The 17,171-nt window shown below is 42.3% G+C and overlaps 1 protein-coding gene across 9 annotated transcripts in view; it reads right to left on the bottom strand.

Moving 5' to 3' along the window:
• LOC137340791 (uncharacterized) overlaps positions 1-17,171 on the bottom strand; it is a 32,087-nt gene that overhangs the window by 3,170 nt on the left and 11,746 nt on the right. For 3 of the 9 annotated variants that reach the window (XM_068003570.1, XM_068003571.1, XM_068003563.1), the window contains 5 exons: positions 16,877-16,973; positions 16,740-16,803; positions 15,940-16,098; positions 15,191-15,341; positions 8,824-9,959 (listed from right to left, as the gene is read on the bottom strand). In XM_068003570.1, the coding sequence (XP_067859671.1) occupies positions 15,199-15,341; positions 15,940-16,098; positions 16,740-16,803; positions 16,877-16,973 (463 nt within the window). In that variant the 3' untranslated portion in view covers positions 8,824-9,959; positions 15,191-15,198. Of the gene's footprint in view, positions 1-8,823; positions 9,960-10,938; positions 10,963-15,183; positions 15,342-15,939; positions 16,099-16,739; positions 16,804-16,876; positions 16,974-17,171 lie in introns of those variants that run through there. The other 6 variants (XM_068003568.1, XM_068003566.1, XM_068003564.1 and 3 more) reach the window with 5 other exon arrangements.

The raw sequence follows: 17,171 nt of genomic DNA, 5'->3' as shown, positions 1-17,171 counted from the left end.
GGGTCTTTCCAAAAGCCCTTCACAACTCATTATTGGACCTGGGCGACCCAATGGCGCATTGGAATCAGTTCACACAGTGCACTCTGGATAATTTGATGGGTTCCCACTTCACTATTCAATAATGGAGAAGCAAGAGGCCCCGCCTCAGTGACCTTAACTGGAATATTTTGGGTTGACAAACAAACCTAAACTTCCTTTTAAAGAGAGACCTGAGATACTGGGACAATTTCCAGTTGAGCAGAGAAAGGTAAGAAGAGATATGGTAGAGTTTTGCGTTTCTGCGGCTGCAGACGTGATTCCAGGATGATATGTTGCCTCCCTGGTGCCAGGGTCAAGGATGTCACCTGAGTGGCTGTGGAACATTCTGGAGGGGGAGGGTGAACAGCCAGAGGTCATGCTCCATATCAGTACCAACAACATAGATAGAAAGAGGGATGAGGTCCTGCAGGCAGATTTTAGGAAGCTAGGAAAGAGATTGATAAGCAGGACCTCAAAAGATAGTAATCTCCGGATTACTCCCGGTGCCTCGCGCTAGTGAGTATAGAAATAGGAGGATTGGGCAGATGAATGTGTGGCTGGAGAGATAGTGCAGGATGGAGGGATTTAGATTTCTGGGGCATTGGGACCAGTTCTGGGAGAGGTGGGACCTGTACAGGCCAGATGGGTTCCACCTCAACAGAGCTGGGACCAATGTCCTCGCGGGGAAGTTCACAAGTGCTGTGGGGGAGAGTTTAAACTAATTTGGCAGAGGGATGGGCACCAGGATGTAGCATTGGAAAAGAGAAACAAGGTGCACAAAGGATTGGGAGAGACAGATAGCACTGTATTAGGTGGGATCAGACTGAGAGAATACAAGAAGGTCTAAGACTGGTTTGCAGTGGATGTAGCTCTGCTGCACAGGCTGGGAGGAAAAAGAGTGGCAGAGCTATAGTGATAGGGGACTCAATTGTAAGGGGAATAGACAGGCGTTTCTGCGGCCGCAACCGAGACTCCAGGATGGTGTGTTGCCTCCCTGGTGCAAGGATCAAGGATGTCTCGGAGCGGCTACAGAACATTTTGGAGGGGGAGGGCGAACAGCCAGCTGTCGTGGTGCACATAGGCACCAACGATATAGGTAAAAAAGGGGATGAGGTCCTAAAAGCAGAATATAGGGAGTTAGGAGGTAAATTAAAAAATAGGACCTCAAAGGTAGTAATCTCAGGATTGCTGCCAGTGCCACGTGCTAGTCAGAGTAGAAATAGGAGGATATTTCAAATGAATACGTGGCTAGAGGAATGGTGCAAGGGGGAGGGATTCAAATTCCTGGGACACTGGAAACGGTTCTGGGGGAGGTGGGACCAGTACAAACCGGACGGTCTGCACCTGGGCAGGGCCGGGACCGCTGTCCTAGGAGGAGTGTTTGCTAGTGCTGTTGGGGAGGGTTTAAACTAAAGTGGCAGGGGGTTGGGAACCTGAGCAGGGAGAGAGAGGAAAGCGTAACAGGAAGGGACAGAAGGTATGGAGTAATAGGTAAAGTGTTAAAAAAGGAAAAAGCAGGAACTAAGCGTCACAAAACAGATTTGAAAGTTCTTTATCTGAATGCATGTAGCATTCGTAATAAAATGGACGAGTTAACGGCACAAATAACTACGTATGGGTATGATCTTGTGGCCATTACAGAAACATGGCTGCAGGGTGACAACGACTGGGAATTAAATATGCCAGGGTATTTAACAATCAGGAAGGACAGGCAGGAAGGAAGGGGAGGTGGGGTGGCTATGTTAATAAAGGAAGGAATCACTGTAATACAGAGAAATGATATTGGGACAAAGCATCAAGATAATGAAACAGTTTGGGTGGAGATAAGGAATAATAAGGGAAAAAAAACATTAGTGGGCGTAGTATATAGGCCTCCTAATAGTTGCAACTCTGCTGGAAGAAGTATTAATCAGGAGATAGTCGGGGCATGTAATAAGGGAACAGCCATAATTATGGGGGATTTTAATTATCATATTAACTGGACAAATCAAATTGGGCAGAGCAGCCTTGAGGACGAGTTCATTGAGTGCATCAGGGATGGATTTCTTGAGCAGTATGTAACTGATCCTACAAGGGGGCAGGCAACCTTGGACCTGGTCCTGTGTAATGAGTCAGGATTAATTAATAATGTCCTAGTTAAGGATCCCCTTGGAACGAGCGACCACAACATGGTTGAATTCCATATCCAATTAGAGGGTGAGAAGGTTGATTCTCAAACAAGCGTACTGAGCTTGAATAAAGGAGACTATGATGGTATGAGAGCGGAATTGATTAAAGTGGACTGGGAAAATAGATTAAAGGGTAAGACGGTACATAAGCAGTGGTGTTCATTTAGGGAGTTATTTTACAACTTTCAAAATAAATATATTCCACTGAGGAAAAAAGGGTGTAAAAGAAATGACAGCCACCCGTGGCTAAGTAAAGAAATCAAGGATAGTATCCGACTAAAAACAAGGACATATAAGGTAGCCAAACTTAGTGGGAGGATAGAAGATTGGGAATTCTTCAAAAGACAGCAAAAAGTAACTAAAGGATTGATTAAGAAAGGGAAGTTAGATTATGAAAAGAAATTAGCAAAAAATATAAAAACAGATAGCAAGAGTTTCTATAGTTATATAAAAAGAAAAAGGGTGGCTAAGGCAAACATAGGTCCCTTAGAGGATGAGACCGGGAAATTAATGGTGGGAAACATGGAGATGGCAAAAATGCTGAACAAATATTTTGTTTCAGTCTTTACAGTAGAGGACACTAAGAATATCCCAACACTGGACAAACAGGGGACTCTCGGGGGGGAGGAGCTAAATACGATTAAAATCACTCAAGAGATGGTACTCAGTAAAATAATGGGACTCAAGGCGGATAAATCCCCTGGACCTGATGGCTTCCATCCTAGGGTCTTGAGGGAAGTGGCAGTAGGGATTGTGGATGCTTTGGTGATAGTTTTCCAAAATTCCCTGGACTCAGGAGAGGTCCCGGCAGATTGGAAAACTGCTAATGTAACACCGTTATTTAAAAAGGGTAGTAGGCAGAAGGCTGGAAATTATAGGCCAGTTAGCTTAACATCTGTGGTGGGTAAAATTTTGGAGTCTATTATTAAGGAGACAGTAACGGAACATTTAGATAAGCATAATTTAATAGGACAAAGTCAGCATGGCTTTATGAAGGGGAAGTCATGTCTGACAAATTTGCTTGAGTTCTTCGAGGATATAACGTATAGGGTGGATAAAGGGGAACCAGTGGACGTAGTGTATTTAGACTTCCAGAAGGCATTCGACAAGGTGCCACATAAAAGATTATTACTTAAGATAAAAAATCACGGGATTGGGGGTAATATTCTGGCATGGGTGGAGGATTGGTTATCAAACAGGAAGCAGAGAGTTGGGATAAATGGTTCATTTTCGGACTGGCAACCAGTAACCAGTGGTGTTCCACAGGGGTCGGTGCTGGGTCCCCAACTCTTTACAATCTATATTAACGATTTGGAGGAGGGGACCGAGTGCAACATATCAAAATTTGCAGATGATACAAAGATGGGAGGGAAAGTAGAGAGTGAGGAGGACATAAAAAACCTGCAAGGGGATATAGACAGGCTGGGTGAGTGGGCGGAGATTTGGCAGATGCAATATAATATTGGAAAATGTGAGGTTATGCACTTTGGCAGGAAAAATCAGAGAGCAAGTTATTTTCTTAATGGCGAGAGACTGGAAAGTACTGCAGTACAAAGGGATCTGGGGGTCCTAGTGCAAGAAAATCAAAAAGTTGGTATGCAGGTGCAGCAGGTGATCAAGAAAGCCAACGGAATGTTGGCTTTTATTGCTAGGGGGATAGAATATAAAAACAAGGAGGTATTGCTGCAGTTATATAAGGTATTGGTGAGACCGCACCTGGAATACTGCATACAGTTTTGGTCTCCATACTTAAGAAAAGACATACTTGCTCTCGAGGCAGTACAAAGAAGGTTCACTCGGTTAATCCCGGGGATGAGGGGGCGGACATATGAGGAGAGGTTGAGTAGATTGGGACTCTACTCATTGGAGTTCAGAAGAATGAGAGGCGATCTTATTGAAACATATAAGATTGTGAAGGGTCTTGATCGGGTGGATGCAGTAAGGATGTTCCCAAAGATGGGTGAAACTAGAACTAGGGGGCATAATCTTAGAATAAGGGGCTGCTCTTTCAAAACTGAGATGAGGAGAAACTTCTTCACTCAGAGGGTGGTAGGTCTGTGGAATTTGCTGCCCCAGGAAGCTGTGGAAGCTACATCATTAGATAAATTTAAAACAGAAATAGACAGTTTCCTAGAAGTAAAGGGAATTAGGGGTTATGGGGAGCGGGCAGGAAATTGGACATGAAGCTGAGTTCGGATCGGTCAATGCCCTGTGGGTGGCGGAGAGGGCCCAGGGGCTATGTGGCCGGGTCCTGCTCCGACTTCTTGTGTTCTTTAGATTTGTGGTTGGGATCAGATCAGCCATGATCTTATTGAATGGCGGAGCAGGCTCGAGGGGCCGATTGGCCTACTCCTGCTCCAATTTCTTATGTTCTTATGTTCTTATGTAAACGCACGAAGCATGGTAAATAAGGTTGGTGGGTGTGGAAATGCATAAAGAGATACCTGACCATATTAACTCTCTCTAATACACCTAACCCACGAATGTAGAAATGCATGATGGATATTTGACCATATTAACCGACCAGCTAATTCAATTTAAAGCTCACATAATAGTTTCTCACGAAAAACACACAGAAGCACAATTGTGTATTTACTTTGAGCTTTCACGTGCTGATAACTGTCTGACTAACAGAAATGAATGACCATATAGCCTTGAGACTAGCGACAGACTTACTGATAATAAAGACAGTTTCTTAGGGAAAAAGTACTTTCCCAGGCCTGTGTCCAAAATATCGAGACGGCCATGGGAACCAGAGGGTGGGTTCCCTATTTGATTGACTAACTACCTGAACCAATAAAGAATGTATGTGTACGCCCATATTCTGTGACAGGTGGGCGTTGTTACTGAACTGTATAAACGTGAGCTGTTTCTTGAACTCAGCGAAGACGTAGCCTCAACCATCGTTTGAGGTACTCTTCCACTTGTACAAATTTCTGATTAAAATCTTGCTTGTCTGAATTAAGTGTTTGGGTGTTAATGCATTGTATAGAATAAGTAATATTAAGTTTAAGTTTTCGACAGTTTCTTGGAGGTCCCACCGAGATTGCTTGTGATCCCCGGTAAGTACGGACACAGGTTGTCTGTACAAGCCACGGACGCACTGCGATTAGTAAATGTATGCATTAACTGACGTGACTAATTCTTCTGTTTGCCTTTAGGAATTGGAAGGCGATCATAGGAAATGTGTTTCATATAGACAGGGAGAAAAAAAAAGGGGGAAGAAAAAAAAAGAGACGCGCGACAGATTACTCGATATTGTCAGCTGCGGTGTTGTAGTAACGGGCTGAGAGAGAGAGCAATAATGGAGTAGATCTGTGAAACCGGTAAAATTACTAGAGTGACGTTGAGGTTGCTGTATGGGGCCAACAGACGGTCAGCTGCTAGTGGAGGCGCCAGGAAAAAAAGAGGTAACAAGGCTACAGACTTGTGTAAAATAAAATTTTAACATTCGGAACAGTGTGAAATTGTAACTTGAACAAGTAAAATTCGGAACAGTGTGAAATTACAAGTCTGTAGTGGCGACAAACGCAGGCTGGTGTTGATGTCACGTTAACAATTCGGAACAGTGTGAAATTGTAACTTGAACAAGTAAAATTCGGAACAGTGTGAAATTACAAGTCTGTAGTGGCGACAAACGCAGGCTGGTGTTGATGTCACGTTAACAATTCGGAACAGTGTGAAATTATAATTTACCTCGCATAGTGTTAAGGTATATAAGAATCTTGTGTAAGTCAGCTGATCCAACCAATTGCAGAAGTTTCTCTCACGCACCTAGCCTGAGCTGGTTATTAAGAGGGTTTTAACCCCACGTGAAGGCCAGGACCCTAAAGTAGGTGTAGAGAACACATGACGTCTTGTCCAATCGGCTGAATTATCAAGTGCAGATCGGCGATCGTTATATCGTTGTGTAACATATTGTAGCGATTGTAAATAGAAGCTATAGGCGCCAGCACAAGCAAAATCCCTCCAAAGGGAACACCTGCTGCTTATATGTACAGAAACTTTGGGAAAGAAACAACTGACGAGTTGATAGTTTGGTCAAAATGGACCAGGACTAGAAAATATCCTTTTCCCGAAGACGGCACATTTAATATGGATAGAATTAAGTGTTTAGAAAAATGTTTAGAAGACAGAGACCCGAAAAAGAAAGGTTCTTTTGTTTTCAGTGTACTGTCTCTTTAAAAAGCCTGTCCTTATTGTGAGTGTTTTATGTTGGTGTTGCGGGCCACGCCCCCTTCTTACTGCATCTTGTGTTTAATTCTGATATTGCTGAATTAAAATTGGAGTTATTGAGGTTAAGTGACCTATTAAATTCTGGTTCTTATAAAATGTGAGCATGTCAAATTCCAGACATGGGATCTTCACAGAAAAATTGGCATTTTGAATTTCTTAAATGTCGAGTGATTTGAAGTTTAAGTTTTGTTGAGTATTGGTGAGTGTGAATTGATGTGTGAAGAATTAATGTGTGTTACTGCAAATCGAAGATCGACATCTTGTTATCTAGTACAGGGCATCAATTTTGATAATTTTGGGATTAATCTTGGTTGTACTAAAATGTAAAAGCTGTTAGCACACCCCTTTTTATCTTGTGATTGGCTGTGGTTTGAAAAAAAAAATGACCCAAAAACAGGACAAAAAAAAGCTATCTGGTATCACCGTGATAGGAAAAGCCGGAAAGCTGGAACAGCTCGGAGAGTTGGTCACAATCATACCCACTAAAAGTATGTGAAAAAAAATAAATTGGAAAGCTCTCGTTGTGTATGATGACAGCAAATTATAAAACTTACAAAGCAATTAGAAATTGAGGGGGACCTAAACAAAAGTTGATCACAACAATCTGGAAATACTGGACTAACTATAACCTAAAATGTACGATGGGAAATGTTATTTCCCGGTATGAATGTTATTTTTTAAAAAAAGAATTTATGTGAAAGCTGCGTTGACGTATGCTGAGAACGCTGCGTGCATCTGATATCTGGCTCCGTCGTTTTGTTTGTGCAAAAAAATAAAGTTAACCCCTTCCAAGGACACAGACATCTGTTTTCAATTCACCAAGCAACAACCTTTGCATTTATATAAAATAATTGACAAAATGAGGTTTAATTGTAAAAGAAAAGATAAAGTGCAGCTTTAAAGAATTACAAGTTACAGTTGCAGGATGGTCTCTGGTTATAAATTAATTTGATCTTCTTTGAAGCATTTTGTGCTATTGTGATTGATTCCTCCCCCCACCCCTTAAGGTTTTGACAAGCAAGAAGTAACTAACCCTTATTTCCGTATTGCTGAAGTTAAGAGTTTGGACTGCACTAGTTTTTTTTTAAGATGTTGGTCTGATACCTTTGGAGTCACAGCATTCTGAAAATGGAAGGAGCAGGTACTGTTTAAACAGTTTTATTGTCTCTTGATAAAAACAATGATTTTTGGGAATTTTGAAGGGAGACACCCTCTTTCTTCAGGGTGCATGGTGAGGATCCTTGAATCCTCCTCCCCTGAGGGAATAGATGAAAAAAAAAGACGGCGATAATGATCATATTGGCTTTCAATTGTCGTCTGAAAGATAAGATTAGAGAAAAGGCTGTAAGCAAAGCTAAAGCAGAGTCTGAAAAGAAAATAAAGGAGCTGCAAGCAAACAAGTTGGTCAATAAGAAACATTGGAGAAAACACCATGATTAAAATAAATTTTTTAAATAGTGTGCAAAATATATAGTGTAAAGCAATCCACAAATGTGAGAAGTGAAGGACAAAATATCAGTCAAACCTGAGGAGAAAATTTGAAGCCAAATCGCCAAGTAGCTGAAAAAGAGTTAAATTTGCTGAGCGTCTAGCAGAGTGGAATGAAATATGGAAACTTAATCTCAGAGGGAGAAGTGTCAGATTACTGCTACCACGAGAGCCAGTTAATGTTAACCCCTTTCATTCCAAGAAGCCAGACTGTCATGCCATCTTATCAGCCAAGAGCAGTTCAAACAGATAGGAATGACCCAGTCGGTTGAGAACTGTCTGAGGCTTGCCCATAACGCAGGTGAACATGAGGTAACAATTGGTATTGGTTATGTTATTAAAATTGACCCAATTACTCGGAAATGCCAAAGGCTACAACTTGACTGAGATATAAGTTTCCACACAGACAATGCTACAGTGAAAAAAAAATTGATAAGAAAGGTGAATGTAAAACAAATCATATGAAGAGAAAGCATAGGTTGGATAATTGGAAGTCCATTACTTGAGCTATGTACTGACACAGGATACTAAACGCCTACCAGAAGATAGGAAATTGACAATTTTAAATTTACGCCGCCCACAGTACGTTAAGGAAGTTCGACAAGTTCTGGGACTATTTAATTTTATTTTGAAATATTCACGAATAGTAGCTCCAATACAAGATCTGACCATAGGGGGGAGACCTTCCCTGACAAATTATATAACTCGCATTGAGAATGTAATGTGTGATAACGTGCAACATGAGCTTGTACCAAGCTCTAAATTTAACCGACATGGCCCTACCCACATGGTGTTCTAAGAAAACTCAACAATTATATCAACACCTCCTAACTCAAGTGTTAAAACAAGGCACGACATGGAATGGAGGTGGACATCGTAAAAGAGATAGACAAATGTGGAGACGTAAAAGGTCTGTGATAAATGATATAGCAACTGCCTTTAATACGGTTGCCTCAGTTGTTAACACCATTGATTTGGCAACATTAGATCAAAAGGTCAGAGATTTAGGGTCTCACATTAAAGATATATTACAAAAATAAATGAAAATACAGATAAGGAATTGTCTGAGGATCAAACGCTGACTATACATTTGCAAAAGATAGCTACAGTGCTAGAAACACATGCCCAAACCATTAATAAATTAATAAAAGAGGAATATACCGTATCTTAGTAGGCGGCTGCTAATGACATCTGCAGTACATATGGTAACTGGATTGTGGAACAGACACGAGAGAACCTAGCCCAGATACAGGCAGGGGAAGTACCCTTATGAACAACGAATCAACAACTGAGGGTGAACCTGACCCGTGGGCATGATGGAGGTGGTACCTCCAAGCGGCTATTAGCAAACAAGAACATCACCCCTTGCCAATTCAGGGCAATGGTGCGGATGTACCTCACTCAAGTGGAGTGTAAACCTGACGGAGGAGGGCTCCTAGGGTTGGTACTAGTAATACTGGTGATGGCACCCGAAACCCAGGGACGAGAGGTGTACCAAGTACAGAATATTGGGGTAGTGAAGGATGGAATGCACATATCCCATCACAATATGTTACCATATGCTGAAAAATAAAATTAAAGAGAATTTGGCTGGAACAAAATTAGAGGGATGTGTTACTGGACAGGCTGACACTGTATGTCCACATAGTGTTGGACACAGCCCAAAAGCACAGTGTAGGTTTAACAATACCAATCAGGATATTAACTGTACCATGGAGGCCCTAGGGGCAGATCTAAAACCCACTCAAGTGGCATATGCCGGAAAGGGCGAATACTGTGTTACAACTAATTTGAAAACATTTAAATATGCCAATCTAACTTGTGATATTTTAAGTCCAGAGTTCTGCTTCATTCCTGAAGTCCCGGTTCGGATTGGACTCGAGGAACTGGTAGAGATACACCGGCATAACCTCACCACCTTACAAGTTTCTAGGATATCAAAAAAGGACTTAAAAGAATATCACATTTGGGTATCTGATACCCCTGTTGCCTGAATACTTGAAAGCATTGCGAATGGAGATACGCCTCTCCCAGAAGGTTTATTATAACCTACAACAGAACAATAAAAAAACATTAAGCATGACTTTGACCAAATTAAAGTCACCACTTGGTGGGATGACCTCTGGAATTGGGGACTGAATATACAGATCCATCCTTAGATTAATTTCACACGTGTTAGTCGTAGTGCAGTTTGTTGTAATGTGCTTCTTGATTTTCACGGCATGTAATAAATGTCGTAAGCAGAGGATGAAGGGTTTGGCAAAGGTAGTAAAACAGAGCCTGGGTGAGAATGTCCCCATTGTCTCTGTGATTTCAACTAAGAACACATCTTAATGGTACCGGGAGTAGCACCCGCTGGGGTAAGGTGCTTGTAAAAGGGGAGACAATCATAGTTTGATAGGATTATCAGATGCTCTGCCTCTCTTCCACCCGGACTGGTGGCCAACACGAAGGGAACCTGGTTAAGATGAGGTACAGCATCTTGCATATGTAAAATTCAGGGGATGCCTCGGTGCTTGCAAGAGGGCAACACTGAGCAGGGCATACCTATGGGCAACCATGGGTGACGGATAAAGGTTGGCTATCTTGGGCTTAGCCAAGGGGATATTGTAGGGATAAAATTTGAATTAAAAGGGATATAAAGGGGAGGGCCCCAATTCACCAGTATAAAACGGTCTGAAAGGTACCATTCAGTCTAGATAGGCTGGAAACAAAATATAAAGCACCATGGGATATTTGACTATGTTAGCCCTTTTCAAACTAACATGGATAGGTTTGATGTGGAGATGCCGGTGATGGACTGGGGTGGACAAATGTAAGGAATCTTACAACACCAGGTTATAGTCCAACAGTTTTATTTGAAAATCACAAGCTTTTGGAACTTACCTCCTTCGTCACTCACCTGACGAAAGAGGTAAGCTCCGAAAGCTTGTGATTTTCAAATAAAACTGTTGGACTATAACCTGGTGTTGTAAGATTCCTTACATGGATAGGTTTAGCTGACCAAGGACATTCCCAGCTTGCTTGAGAAATGTTTAGAAGGAGTCTGTTCCTGAGAAGAGATAAGAGTACAAAGGCGTATTGATGAAACATAGCTGGGTTCCATTGGGACTTCTCTAGTTCAAGGGTTAGTCATATTCGTTGTTATAATTCTTATAGCCTATTGCTTATTCAAATGTTGCTGTGTTATGATGTCCAATCTGGGTACACATATAGCGTCCACAAATTTGATGGTGCAAGTAGGGGTGGCATGGGATGAGGTGCAGGAAGAGTTTGAACATCTAGCTGGAATAATGCTCTATTAGAATATTGTCCTTTATAAAGGACAAAAGGGGGGAATGTGGAAATGCATAAAGAGATACCTGACCATATTAACTCTCTCTAATACACCTAACCCATGAATGTAGAAATGCATGATGGATATTTGACCATGTTAACTGACCAGCTAATTCAATTTAAAGCTCACATAATAGTTTCTCACGAAAAACACACAGAAGCACAATTGTGTATTTACTTTGAGCTTTCACGTGCTGATAACTGTCTGACTAACAGAAATGAATGACCATATAGCCTTGAGACGAGCTACAGACTTACTGATAATAAAGACAGTTTCTTAGGGAAAAAGCACTTTCCCAGGCCTGTGTCCAAAATATCGAGACGGCCATGGGAACCAGAGGGTAGGTTCCCTATTTTGATTGACTAACTACCTGAACCAATAAAGAATGTGCGTGTACGCCCATATTCTGTGACAGATGAGCGTTGTTACTGAACTGTATAAACGTGAGCTGTTTCTTGAACTCAGCGAAGACGTAGCCTCAACCATTGTTTGAGGTACTCTTCCACTTGTACAAGTTTCTTAATAAATTCTTGCTTGTCTGAATTAAGTGTTTGGGTGTTAATGCATTGTATAGAATAAGTAATATTAAGTTTAAGTTTTCGACAGTGAGCTGAAGGCGCAAATAGCCACCTGGGAATACGATATCGTGATGATAACGGAGACCTGGCTCAAAAAAGGGCAGGATTGGGTACTAAATATTCCTGAATACAATGTGTTCAGGAAAGATAGGGAGGGAAGGAAAGAAAGGCGGGGGAGTGGCAATATTGATGAAGGAGAATATTGCAGTGCTGGAGAGAGAGGATGTCCTGGAGGGGTCATGGGCCGAATCTATTTGGTTAGAGTTAAGAAACAATAGAGGTGCCATTACACTACTGGGTGTATTCAATAGGCCACCAACTAGTGAGAAGGATAGAGAGGAACAAATCTGCAAGGAAATTACAGAGAGGTGCAAGAATCACAGAGTAGTGATAATGGGGGACTTCAATTATCCTAATATAGACTGGGATAGTAATAGTGTAAAGGACAGAAAGGGAGAGGAATTTCTGAAGTGTGTTCAGGAGAACTTCCTTGATCAGTACATTTTCAGCCCAACGAGGAAGGAGGCATTGCTGGATCTGGTTCTGGGGAATGAGGCGGGTCAAGTGGAGCAAGTGTCAGTGGGGGAGCATTTAGGGAACAGCGATCATAATATCATAAGGTTTAGATTAGCTATGGAAAAGGACAAGGAGCAATCTAGAGTAAAAATACTTAATTGGAGGAGGGCCAATTTCAGTGGGTTGAGAACAGATCTGGCCCGGGTAAATTGGAATCAAAGGTGGGAAGCAAAACTGTAATTGAACAATGGGCGGCCTTTAAAGAGGAGATGGGTCGAGTACAGTCTGGGTACATTCCCATGAGGGGGAAAGGTAGAACAACTAAAGCCAGAGCTCCCTGGATGACCAAAGAGATAGAAAGTAAAATGAAACGGAAAAAAGGGGCGTATGACAGATGTCAGGTTGATAACACAAGTGAGAACCAGGCTGGATATAGAAAGTTCAGAGGGGAAGTGAAAAAGGAAATAAGAGGGGCAAAGAGAGAGAATGAGAATAGACTGGCAACTAACATAAAAGGGAATCCAAAAGTGTTCTACACGTAAATAAATAGTAAACGGGTAGTAAGAGGAGGGGTGGGGCTGATTAGGGATTAAAAAGGAGATCTACACATAGAGGCAGAGAGCATAGCTGAGGTATTAAATGAGTACTTTGCATCTGTCTTTACCGAGGAAGAAGACGCTGCCAAAGTCACAGTAAAAGAGGAGGTAGTTGAGATACTGGAGGGGGTGAAAATTGATAAAGAAGGTACTAGAAAGGTTGGCTGTACTTAAAGTAAATAAGTCTCCCGGTCCGGATGGGATGCATCCAAGGTTGCTGAGGGAAGTAAGGGTGGAAATTGCAGAGGTACTGGTCATAATCTTGCAATCATCCTGAGATATGGGGGGTGGTACCAGAGGACCGGAGAATTGCAAATATTACACCTTGTTCAAAAAAGGGTGTAAGGATAAACCCAGCAACTACAGGCCAGTCAGTTTAACCTCGGTGGCGGGGAAGCTTTTAAAAATTTTAATCCGGGACAGAATTAACAGTCACTTGGACAGATGTGGATTAATTAAGGAAAGCCAGCACAGATTTGTTAAAGGCAAATTGTGTTTAACTAATTGGATTGTTACCTCATCAAAAAACTGAGAGAGGATAGATGAGGGCAATGTGGTTGATGTGTATATGGACTTCCAAAAGGTGTTTGATAAAATACCACATAATAGGCTTATCAGCAAAGTTGAAGCCCATGGAATAAAAGGGGCAGTGGCAGCATGGATATGAAATTGGCTAAGAGACAGGAAACAGAGAGTAGTGGTGAACAATTGTTTTTCGGACTGGAGGAAGGTGTACATCGGTGTTCCCCAGGGGTCAATACTAGGACCACTGCTTTTCTTGATATATATTAATGACTTGGACTTGGGTGTACAGGGTACAATTTCAAAATTTGCAGATGACACAAAACTTGGAAGTGTAGTGAACAGTGAGGAGGATAGTGATAGACTTCAAGAGGACATAGACAGGCTGGTGGAATGGGCAGACACGAGGCAGATGAAATTTAATGTAGAGAAGTGCAAAGTGATACATTTTGGTAGGAAGAACGAGGAGAGGCAATATAAGCTAAAGGGTACAATTCTAAAGTGGGTGCAGAGAGACTTAGGGATATATGTGCACAGGTCATTGAAGGTGGCAGGACAGGTTAAGAAAGCGGACAAAAAAGGATACGGGATCCTGGGCTTTATAAATAGAGGCATAGAGTAAAAAAAAGCAAGGAGGTTATGATGAACCTTTATAAAACATTGGTTCGGCCACAACTGGAGTAGTGTGTCCAATTCTGGGCACTGCACTTTAGGAAGGATGTGAAGGCCTTAGAGAGGGTGCAGAAAAGATTTACTAGAATGGTTCCAGGGATGAGGGACTTCAGTTACGTGGATAGACTGGAGAAGCTGGGATTGTTCTCCTTAGAGCAGGGAAAGTTGACAGGAGATTTGATAAAGGTATTCAAAATCATTAGGGGTCTAGACAGAAATGCTTCCAATTGGCGGAAGGGTCGAGAACCACAAAATTAAGGTGATTGGTAAAAGAACCAAAGGCGAGATGAGGAAAAACTTTTTTACGCAGCGAGTGGTTATGATCTGGAATGCACTGCATGAAAGGGTTGTGGAGGCAGATTCAATCGTGGCTTTCAAAAGAGAATTGGATAAATATTTGATGGGAAAAAAATCTGCAGGGCTATAGGGAAAGGCAGGGGAGTGGGACTAACTGGTTTGCTCTTACAGAGAGCCGGCACGGGCTCGATGGGCCGAATGGCTTCTTTCTGTGCTGTAACCATTCTATGATTCTAAGTCAATTGACACGAAGGGTAGGATGATTCCAGTTGGACAAGTAGCGGGAAGTCTACCGGTGCTCGGTACTGGTAAGCTGTGTAGTGTTGGCTGGTTAAACTCCAGCAGTACCCCTGTACACACTTGGGGGGGGGGGTCCCTAATCCTCGACTCTGCCAACCTGCACCTAAGGGGAAAGAGTGCGTTCTGGATCAGGCAAACAAATTCTAGTGGTTTAGATAGGGTGGGAAAGTGGAGTTGAGGTAGAAGATCAGCCATGATCTTATTGAATGGCGGAGCAGGCTCAAAGGGCCTATGGCCTACTCCTGCTCCTATTTCTTATGTGTTGATTTCTCTATAGCTTGGTTTAGAGCCTCAGAAGCATGGTGATGAGATTCAACGCATGTCAGATACCCCGCGAACCAAAACAATAACATTCTTCACTTCTACAATGAGCAGACAGCACACCATCGCTGCCATGCTTACCCTATCCATGTTAGTGGGGAGACACATGAACAGTTACATATACAGACACTCACCACTCACCATTATCCTCAGTCCACGACATTTGAATCTGCGAGGTTTTGCATCATATTCTTTGTGATTTTCTGGGACTGCCTGTTGAATGTGATCCCGTCGAATATCTCATTTATGAAAGCGTCAGTGTCCTCTGGGAAGCTCTGAGCTTTCTCCATGTCTGATAAAGAGCAACACATGATTGTTCCACACACAGTGACTCAGTCACAAACATAGCAATTGGTGTGTAAAACAGGCGAGTGCAAAAAGAAAATTAAATAACTGGTTAAACAACTTCCTGGGCCCAACATGAACCTACAATCACTTCCAAATGTTCTTGGGGAATTTAGTTTATTTGGGTTGGCTGGGTTATGTTGGGGGATTGGCTGAGGTGTTTGGTGTGGGTTGGCTGTAGCGTTTGGGCTAAATAGGATGGTGAGTTTGGGTGCAGAGTTTGAGAGGAATGGAAGTTTGGTTGGGCTGGATAGGATATTTATATCCACCCCATTTGCACAGGTGTATTTTGGGCAGCATCAGAGACCCTCACCCCAACCTTATAAATATTCACAAGTCAGGGACCGATGGGGTCACCCGGAAGCTATTTTAACCCTGGGCTCCGTGCCCGGGTATACTGGTGACAGAGGAGGCCCAGAGCGGTACTTTCTCACAGATTTTGAATGGGTTCCTTATAGGCCAGTACGAGCAGACTCAAATTAAAATCTCGTGCCATATCGCCTTTCACCCCACAATGATCAGTGCAATCACTAGCTTTGTCCTACCCTGTGCTTCTATGTTGTCCTGTTCCGAGGTGGGAAAGACGTCATCTCCAGGCAGCCTGCTGTCCAAAGACGAGGCTTGCTCATCGCCAGAGGATCTGCCCTGTATCTCCGCTGGCAGCGCACAGTCCTCACTCTTAGATCTGCACATGTGATTCAGACCTGGAACGCAAAACAAGTCCTTTTCGAATAAGAACCTGAGCACCTACAATACCACTTTACCCACTAAAACACTCACTGGTTCTTTGATGTGGAGATGCCGGTGATGGACTGGGGTTGACAATTGTAAACAATTTTACAACACCAAGTTATAGTCCAGCAATTTTATTTTAAATTCACAAGCTTTCGGAGGCTTGTGAATTTAAAATAAAATTGCTGGACTATAACTTGGTGTTGTAAAATTGTTTACAACTGGTTCTTTAGCAGAGGAAATCATTCTGAAAAACGAACAACTGTTTTATTTGTTACACACATTGGAGGATGGAACAGTTGGAAAAAGTCAAAGAAAGAATTTGCATTTCTATAGCACCTCTCACAACCTCAGGATGTCCCAAAGCGCTTTACAGCCAATTAAGTACTTTTTGAAGTGTAGACACCGGAGTGTCGGCCTAGATTTTGTGCTCAAGTTTCTGGAGTGGGTCTTGAACCCACAACCTTCTGACTCAGAGATGAGAGTGCGACCCACTGGGCCAGTGACACCTTAGAACTACTTTGCTAGTACCTCAACCACTTATAACACTGACCGTGTAAATCTTTAAAAAAGCACACATTAACAGGCACTTCTTTTTAAACTTGGCACATACCAGTGGAAGGAGAATCACTTGCAATGGAATGCCTGATGCAACCGCTCTGGAAGATAAGGAATTTCTTTTGAATAAATCAAATGACTCAGTAATGGAACGGAAAGCAACAAACAATGAAAAACTGATGGAAGTGTTACCCTTTTTATTATTCTTGGTAAATCACCTTCAACATCTTCCTCATCGGAGCTTTTTGTTGTATAATTGGCCTCTTCCTGCTTGTCTTGTTGGCCAAAGCTGAGTTGAAAACAGACACGTTAAGTTGGTGTGTACCTTGGAGGGGGAGAATTTGAAGTCACGTCCAAAGAAGAGGACCGTTCGATCCTGCCTTCAACCTGAGGGTCTCTTACCAACGGGATCTTGGTAAAAGCAGTGCAGAAGTGAGGACCCATTACAGAATGAAGCAGGACCCAGGCTGTTTTGTAAAGGTCACAT

This window comes from Heptranchias perlo, chromosome 22 (assembly GCF_035084215.1).
Source record: "Heptranchias perlo isolate sHepPer1 chromosome 22, sHepPer1.hap1, whole genome shotgun sequence".
Lineage (NCBI taxonomy): Eukaryota > Metazoa > Chordata > Chondrichthyes > Hexanchiformes > Hexanchidae > Heptranchias > Heptranchias perlo.
Note: the sequence above shows the minus strand (reverse complement) of the source record. Positions and strands in the feature narration are given on the sequence as shown.